The 9,110-nt window shown below is 33.6% G+C and overlaps 1 protein-coding gene across 1 annotated transcript; it reads left to right on the top strand.

The window, feature by feature from the left end:
- Window positions 1-936: 936 nt before the first annotated feature.
- On the top strand, window positions 937-8,442 carry LOC111911481 (probable protein S-acyltransferase 23). Its single transcript, XM_023907258.3, has 13 exons — window positions 937-1,370; window positions 1,482-1,622; window positions 1,729-1,841; window positions 1,927-2,006; window positions 6,235-6,398; window positions 6,479-6,617; window positions 6,719-6,818; window positions 6,919-6,976; window positions 7,231-7,308; window positions 7,407-7,505; window positions 7,586-7,664; window positions 7,751-7,899; window positions 8,072-8,442. The coding sequence occupies exons 1-13, from the start codon at window positions 1,116-1,118 to the stop codon at window positions 8,258-8,260; spliced, it is 1,644 nt and encodes a 547-aa protein (XP_023763026.1). The 5' UTR covers window positions 937-1,115; the 3' UTR covers window positions 8,261-8,442.
- Window positions 8,443-9,110: the final 668 nt, after the last annotated feature.

The following is a 9,110-nucleotide window of genomic DNA, read 5'->3' as shown; positions in this document are numbered from 1 at the left end:
CAAAATCTGAAAGTAAAACGAACGTCTCGGTCTGACACTACCAAAACAGGCATTCCGTGCCGTGCTACTACCTCACGCACATAGATGTCAACTAGCTTCTCAGCCGATATGCTCTCCTGGATCGGTATAAAGTGTGTGCTCTTGATCAGCCGATCCACTATGACCCAAATCGAATCCACTCCCCGCGCGGTCCTGGGAACCTATATATATATATATATATATATATATATATATATATATATATATATATATATATATATATATATATATATATATATATATGAACCATGTATGTAGGGCTGTTCATTATTCGGATAAAACTGAATTATCCAATTGGACAATTTGGATTGGACTATTTGGATTTTTGGATTGGTTTTCAACAAAACCAAATTATTATTTTGGATTGGTTTTGGTTTATAAAATAAGAACCGAATAGTCCAAGAAAACCGAATAAAAATTTATTATATATATATATATATATATATAACTATTTATTAATTTTGTAATTTATTTTTTCAAATAGGTTCAAAACGTTTCACCCGATAAAAAAAACATTAATATGCATTTTCTTTCAAAAGTTTTTTTATTTATAAATATTTAACTATAATATATCTTTTTATTAGTTGTTTATAAATTTCAAATCACAACTAAATTATTTGTTTTTGCTTCTTTTGTAAAGTTGGGTAATATTATAATTATATGTCGTTTTAAAATTTTTCGGTTTTGGAAACCGAATTATAAAAAACGATCCAACCGAATTGTAATTGGATTGGATCGGATCGAATTTGAATTTAGTTTGAATAATTCAGATCCATGTTTTAAAAAACAAAATCAATTTGGATTTCTTTGATTGGTTTGGATGGGATCAAACGTTCCATCCAAACTAACACCCTATGAATGGGTGTCAAAAGAATATTTATGCTAACTTTTGTTAAAAAACCTGAAATTGGTTTCATAACTCATAAACCCCTTCTGCTACTTCAAAGCAAGAAACCCAATTTCAAGTTGCAATCTTCAACCACTCCACTCGACAAAGGAGCGATCTTTCTTCAAATCCCATCTTAAGAAGTTGTTTCTAGCCCTCCCAAATCAAAACCCCAAATTATTAAAAAAAAATGACTTCATCAGAGATCGAAATTGTATCAGACTCTGCAAAAGAAACCAAAAACAACACAGCAGCAGGGCAAATTCCGGCAGAAGTGGTGATAATTGACGTCTTTGGCGCTTGTGCTTACGGCGATCTGCCGAAACTGCGAAAATTCGTCGAAGAAGATGGCGTTTCTCTCTCCCAACCTGATGGTAATGGCTATTACCCCCTTCAATGGGCGTCCCTCAATAACTTCGCCGATGTTGCTCAGTACATTATCGAGGTATGCTTTGATGGGTTATAGATCCATTCTCAAATATGGGCTGCTAACTGAATGTCAATTCAAAGAAATTGTTGGAATCCACCATTATACTCCTTTTTGTTGGCGATGTAGCATGGTGGGGATGTGCAGGCGGTTGACGGTGTGATGCAGACGGCGTTGCATTGGGCGGCTGTTCGTGGTTCAGTTGCAGCAGCAGATGTGTTGTTGCAGAATGGTGCTCGTGTTGAAGCTACTGATGTAAATGGTTATCGGGTAAACAAAACGAATTTTAACCATGTTTACTACATTCTATAATGTTTGATTTCTTCTTTTTTTGGGCAAACATCGTTCTTCAAATATGAATTCACTGCAACTGCAGGCAGTTCATGTTGCAGCTCAATATGGGCAAACATCGTTCTTGAATTACATAGTGGCCAAATTTCATGCTGATTTTGATGTACCAGATAATGATGGAAGGACCCCTCTTCATTGGTATGTTAAAAATTTTATTTTATCATTTTATCTTCTGTTTTGTGCATGAAAACTTGGATTTTAAACTACTCATGGAAAATATCAGGGCTGCTTATAAAGGATTTGCAGATACAATCAGATTACTTCTTTTTTGGGATGCCTTCCAAGGAAAGCAAGATAAAGAAGGTATTTATCTTTAACCATCCTTAGACAAATGCAAACTAAAACTTTAGTGATCAATATAGCTATTTGTCTTGTTTTTGGAAATTTCTTGATTTCTGCTGAGTGACCAAGTTACATAGTCTTTTAATTTGGTTAAAACTTTAGAAAAATAGGTCACCTTTGTGAAAGGGACTATATTTTTTCTTTATAGTACTTTTTGTACATGGAAGAATTGATGTGTTAGATCTAGTGCTCGAATTAGTATCGAGGAATGGCCATCATGACCTTGATTATTCAAATTGAAGTGAGTTTTATGGATACATATTTATCAAACCACTTAAGTAATGGTGAGAACAGGGATTACATAATACAACTTGAAAAGTTATTTCCTGAAAAGGAAGTGTTGTAATTCTTGTTGGACATACCAAAAGGGAAATGATGCAATCATTTGTGGAACTTGTAAGCTCTTGTTCTTTTTTAGAATCCTAGCTTTTAGGTCATGAAATAGTGGACTTTGCAATAATTTAGGTTGTATGTTTTTGTTATTGACGTAAACTAAGAGTAACTTAGTAACAAAAACCTACGAGTTACAAGTCACAACTCCTATCTAGCAAGGCCCTCATCAGTATGTTAGCAAATCCAAGTGAGGTTCATAATTTATGTGAGCTATGTGAAAGGTAGATGTAGAAAATTGTACCTTAACCTGGAGGTAGAGCGACTTGTCACAGACAAAGTTTCCGGAAATTTCTAGAGCACACTAGAGAACACTTGAGCGTTCAAGATGACGCTGGACCAATATATAACACATTAGAATACCCAAGAAAGTTCTAGAACAATGTGGAAGACCTTGGAAGGTTCTAGAATGTACTCGAAGACCCTAAAAGTATCTATAACATCATGAAATCCATGGAATAGTATGAAACATTCTAGAATATGCTAGAAGGCCTAGGAAGATCTCAGATTTCTCTAGGACACTGCAGAACAATCTAGAGATATACATAAGTTTGTAGTATCTATAGAGTATGGTAGTTGTTTCTAGAATAGTAGCGAAGATAACAACATGGTGGAATATGGAACATCCCTATAAATAGGAAGAAGCTTATTTGCTACAAAGTCCAAACCATCAAAAGATCACACAAAGTAGTCTTGTAAAACTACTGCCCTATCTTAGTAATAAAATCCTTTTTATTCTAATTTCTTGCTATTAATAGTCGTTAGTACATCCAAGGAGCGTAGTTAGGCTGACTTAGTTAAATTGAGATAAGTAGCGCACAATATCTAACGGTCAAACCGTCATAGTTGCCTCCACACATGATCTTGGACATATGAAATCCGAACTTCAATGAAATATATAACTACAACTGAAGGGGAAGGAGGGTGGGGGGGGGGGGGGGGAGGGGGTTAAGCAGATTCAATCAACAAACTAGATACAACAAATTAAGGTAATACATCACAAACAAAAACCAACAATAGAGCTAAAAGCAAAATCATGTTGTAAAGTGAAAAAATGCCATGTCCTCGAAAAGAGGCGATGACTTCATGTTAAACCTCATGCAATGTCCCCACTTCCCTTCTTAGGCGTCATCTCCTCCTCGAGCTACCGACTAAGGCCGTCTCAACTAGCTTACTATTACCCGTCACTAGTCTCCTTTGTACATGTACATACCACAACAGTCTTCCTTTCTTTAATTTTTTAGTAATCGACGCCACTACCAACATTGCCACATATAATATTCTGGTTAACAATTGGCTACCACATTTTCACCGCAACATCCTTATTTCCTCAATTTCCATCTTATCTCATGTTCTTTAATCTACTAACATTATCATACACTATTGCTTGTTTAGATACCACTTTGTAAAGCTTTTCCTTTTTGTTTCGGTTGGTCATTCTTGGCATACAACACGCTGCAATGAACTGAGTTGCCAAACAATTTCAAATAACGGAATCGATCAAAAGACTATAGTAATGAATTATAATATTCTAAAATCAAATGAACAAAAATAACCGAATGCTTGTTAGTGATTCGATAGCCTAGCCTCTACCTAAGAGTAATTTTATATTTTCACTAAAGATCCTTTCCTGATGAATTCCCAACAATCTGCTATGCATCCACTTTAATCACGTATTTGGGATGAGGGTAATACGAAAACTGATGATTGTGAAATGATGTAACAAAATAAAAAGAATAATGTAGAGAACGTAAAATAAGCAAATTATATAAACTAGGTAGATGGAGATAAAATGAAAGATGAATTTTAACGGGAGATATAAATAAAAATGATGAAGTTCACTAAATGATTTACTCAGTCAATTCCCAATGATACCCCATCTCTCTAAGCATAATGCTCTACAAGTCCTAACAAAAATCTTCACACCCCTAACAAAATTATTCTCCACCATTTAGTACCCTGACTCTAGATACTTTCCAATATCACCTTTTTTAGACTGAACATGTAACAATTTTGATTTATCTTCTTTTATAACCGGTACACTAGCATTCATATCATTACTCCCGTCTTCAAAAAGAGTCTTATCCTCAAGACTTACTTCAAGAGACAACTCATGATTGTTGACGAGTCTTCCAATGAGACATTGCCTGGATTTTAGTCAAACCATGCAATTGTACCAAAACCCTTGATGCAAAAAACGCATCCACCCGTTGTTCCCGTTATGAATAACTGTTCCTATTGTTCTTAACTTAATATTCTACTATCTTATTCTCTTCTAGTTCTTCATATACTTACAAGTATGTATGTGTTATATCCATTCGATATGGCAAGGTGTATTAGCGCAAAAAGAAAGGGATAAGCAAGGAGTAATTCTGATAAGTATTAGCATGCTATTAGGAATTTGAGTCTTTTATTATTTATCTTATTTTTGATTTCCAATAATTATCTTGGAGTTAGTTAGGTATTTGTGTTTGAGTCAAAGTCCTTGTACATACCTATATATAGGTCTCGTGAATAAAGCATGCTTGAAGTTTATTAATTTTTAGTCTAGTTTTCTCAGCCTAATCATATTTAGCTTAGCACCTTGAAAAGGAGACTGGGCTACACAGAGCTCAGAAAGTGCTCATGAGTCCCATTAACGAGTTCACGAGGTCTAAGGTCCGAGACATAACAGTATGGTTATATGTAATATGTATTATTTGTTAAATGTAAATCTTAATTCTATTATGTATGTATACATTCATGTATTGCAGTTGAAAATCATGAATAAATATGAATGAAACAGATTCAACATATGACTATTATTGTTATCTGCATTCAAATGCTAAATTGATGTTGGCTTGTAACATGTTGCATGTTATTGTTATATGTATGTATTCAAGCACTTTGTGTGCTGTAAGCGAGTGCTATTGTTCCCATAGCTCGTAGCGCTTGGGGGCGCCTTACGATTTTTAAAACCAAGCTGTTGTGACACAAGTTGTGTGTCAACCCACTGTTAACCATAATCACAACTGGAATTAGTGATGAGCTTTTTAACCGAACCGAACTGGGACCGACTTTGGTATATTGTATGAACTGATACTGTGGTGTTGGTGCCGGTGCCGGTGCCTCGTGCAATATAGACGGTTTTACCCTTGTTTAATGATATCGAAGGATAGCTTCATATGAACGATTTACATGACCATTTTGTTTGTGCAGATAATAAAAATATTTTTGAGTTCATAAATATATCTACATTGCTATTATATGTTAAAGAATAAAAGTAAGTTGCTATTCTTGGTTAAAGAATAAATACAATGCTCTTCATTTTAGCTCAACAAAAACAAGAGGTTGCAATAAAACTTATGTATTACAAAGAAGCGAACTCTATTATTTCCCACATAATCGGATCTTATAATTATAAAGATCTCATTTAATAATCCATGTCCTTAATTTGTCCCTTACGCATGACATGTAAATCCTGCTACGTTGTGAAATTCCTTAACATATTGTAAGAAAATAATGAAGTACAACAAAAAATCAAATTCACAATAGTTGACATGAATTGACCCAAATATTCACGAAATATAAAAGCTACATGACACTATATTTGTATAAGACTACTACTAGAGGAGACAAATCACAAAACGAACCGAATTAGATAAGTTAAAATGTCATTAGACCTTTTATGTTTCCTTCCATTTCCCACCTATGCCCTCACTTTCTCAAATATTTTTCAAACATCATGTATCCAACCAAATCCAAACATCACATAACTTTATAAAAACCAACAAGGACTGAATATATATTTTTTTGTTAGGTTGTACCCCTTTGCATTGGGCAGCACTGAGAGGAAATTTGGAGGCATGTGTTGTACTTCTACATTCAGGGACAAAACAGGAATTAATGGTGAAAGATAGTGCTGGATTCACACCTGCACAAATTGCTGCAGATAGAGGCCATCGTCATGTTTCTTTGATCCTTGTATGCATCTTTTTTCTGATAATTATTTTCTAGTATAATTTTTTTATTACCATTTATGAATTTTTATGAAATTTATGCAGTCTAATGCACTTCGTGCACAAAACAGTTGTTGGAAAGACAAACCTTGGATTAAAAAAATCGGGGATATAGGCTACGCCCCTATTTTGTTCTGTTTAGTATTTGTCAGCACATTAATCTTCATCAATTCCATTCTTTTTGGTAGGTATCAATAATTTATATTATTATTTAATCATCTTAAAAGAATTTAGTTTACTATACTAAATTACTAATCAAGATCTTCCCCTTTTCATCTATTTTAGCTTCTAATCTAGTAAAGGTCACTGCTGTTGTTGGGCTTTGGGGATGGACAGCTGTTTCCCTTTCAATTGCCTCTTTATTGATGTTTATCCGTTGTAGCAGGTATATATATTTTTTTATTTTTTGAAATATTTCAAGAAATACAACAAGTTTAATATTGTGTTGGTTAATGTTGACTTTTTTTTGTTCACAACTTTTGCAGTAAAGATCCTGGTTATGTGAATATATCGGGAGGGATAGAGAATAATGCTGATGCCGAGGTATGTTTTCTTTCCGATTCATTGATAAATGACCATTTTACCCTCCGTCAAGAATTAGTGCTAAATAAAAATAATACATTCTTGGTATGAAACTTAACTACAAATAAATACGAAACTGAATAAAACTAGTAAATTTCAGACTCAGGTAATTAAGCTGCAATGAGGGTAAATGACCATTTTACCCTCACTTAAGAACTAGTGATAAATAAAAAAAAAATTGACTGTTTTATAATTCTTCTTTCGACTTAATACAGGGTCATTTGTTGACCATTGATTTGACTAACACTGCTTATTGGAGTGGAAATTGGTCTCAATTATGTCCTACTTGCAAGGTTTGTTAAAAAGGCTTTCTTTAATTTATTTCTTTTTTAATCACACTTCAAATATATTATATATTATTATTAATACTAAATTCTCCTTTTATCTTTAGATAATAAGACCCGTTCGCTCCAAACATTGTCCTGCATGCAAACGTTGTGTGGAACAATTTGACCATCATTGCCCCTGGATCTCAAATTGTGTTGGAAAGGTATTTTTTTTTTTTTTTTTTAATTTTTTGTATTTAAACCTTTTTAACTCAAATTTCAATTGCTTTTCTTTTTTGTGCAGAAGAATAAATGGGACTTCTTTGTGTTTCTACTTTTGGGAACTCTGACTTCAGTGATAAGTGCAGTGGTTGCCCTTCATAGTATGTCCAAATTCTAAACCAATAACTCTCTGCCACCTGTCTTTTTATTTTTTATTATTAAATATCTTTATCCCATAAAATGACAGGAATGTGGACATCAATACCTCCATTACAAAATAATGAATCTTGGATTCATCATGTCATTTTTAAACAACCTGGTGCTGCCACCTTCCTTTTTATTGATTTCTTTATCTTAATTGCTGCTGGAACTTTGATCATCATACAAGCCTACCAGGTAATATTCCTATTATACCCTCGAGTAAAAAAACCAAATTGTGAGATTCTGTTAAAGGGTATTGTAGTCAATACACTTTGTAACATTGGGTCAATGTCAAAAAAATGGTTTTCAAGAGAGCATGGAGCTTTTTATAATCTTGGAACATTGAAGATATGTTATCTGAATGCAGATTAGTCGAAACATAACAACAAATGAATCTATGAATGCTACAAGATATGGTTATCTTCAGGGAAAAGATGGGCGTTTTCGGAATCCATATAATCATGGATTTGTGAAGAATTGTTCGGATTTTTTAATTCGAGGCTACACAGATGATGATGAGATAACTTGGCCTCCTTTGCAACAAGTTTCAAGATAGTTGACATCACATATATAACATACAGTTATACCTTAATTTCACCTTTGTAGAAAACATTAGATCTTGGATTTTGTTACAACACATATGAGTGTAGAATATACAGGGATTTGTGTACACTTTTTTTTTGTGTGTGAATTAATTATTGTTATTGGTGTGTAAAAATGAAAATGTAATTTTGTTAACCGAATGTCTCACTTGTCACTTAACAATAAATTTTGTAACCACCCATCTCTATTAATTGTTCACCATCATCACCACCAAGAAACTAATCTAAAACAAGCTTTAACATGTAGGGAAATCGATTCAACTCACATTCAAACCTAAAAATCGATTCAAACCTCCGATCAAAAAGAACTCAAATTCCTACTTAAAGTTGCATCCTTGAGCAGATATGGTTATTGGTGGTGTAAGAAAGGGTAACAATAGTAGTAAAGGGTATGGGGGTGTTTTCATCGAAGATTATAATAATGAGGAGACTTTGCACTTTGCAATGTTTAAAGAAAAAAAAAACGAAGATGTAAAATGATGTTTTATCTCGCCTTAGGAATTGTGTTAGCCGGAAAAAATGATCCGAAAATTTATAATAGTTGAAAAAGATAAAAGCTACTAAATGTGTAAATATTTTAACGCTAAATCGTTTATGAAAATGTAAATTTAATTATGTTTTTTGAACATATAAACTGGTTAAGGTTTTGGAAAAATCTCTCCCTATGAGAGTGACCCAAATTCGGTCCACGTGGTCTTTTTTTGATAGCTTAATTAATGTGATACAATGTTTTAAAAACCGATTTTTTAGTTGAACCGGTATGGTGACCGGTTCCCGGTTTAACCGGTTCGACTGTCGGGTCAA

Source organism: Lactuca sativa, chromosome 7 (genome assembly GCF_002870075.4).
Source record: "Lactuca sativa cultivar Salinas chromosome 7, Lsat_Salinas_v11, whole genome shotgun sequence".
NCBI classification, from domain to species: domain Eukaryota; kingdom Viridiplantae; phylum Streptophyta; class Magnoliopsida; order Asterales; family Asteraceae; genus Lactuca; species Lactuca sativa.
The sequence above is the reverse complement of the archived record's forward strand: the minus strand, read 5'-3'. Positions and strand labels throughout refer to the sequence as shown.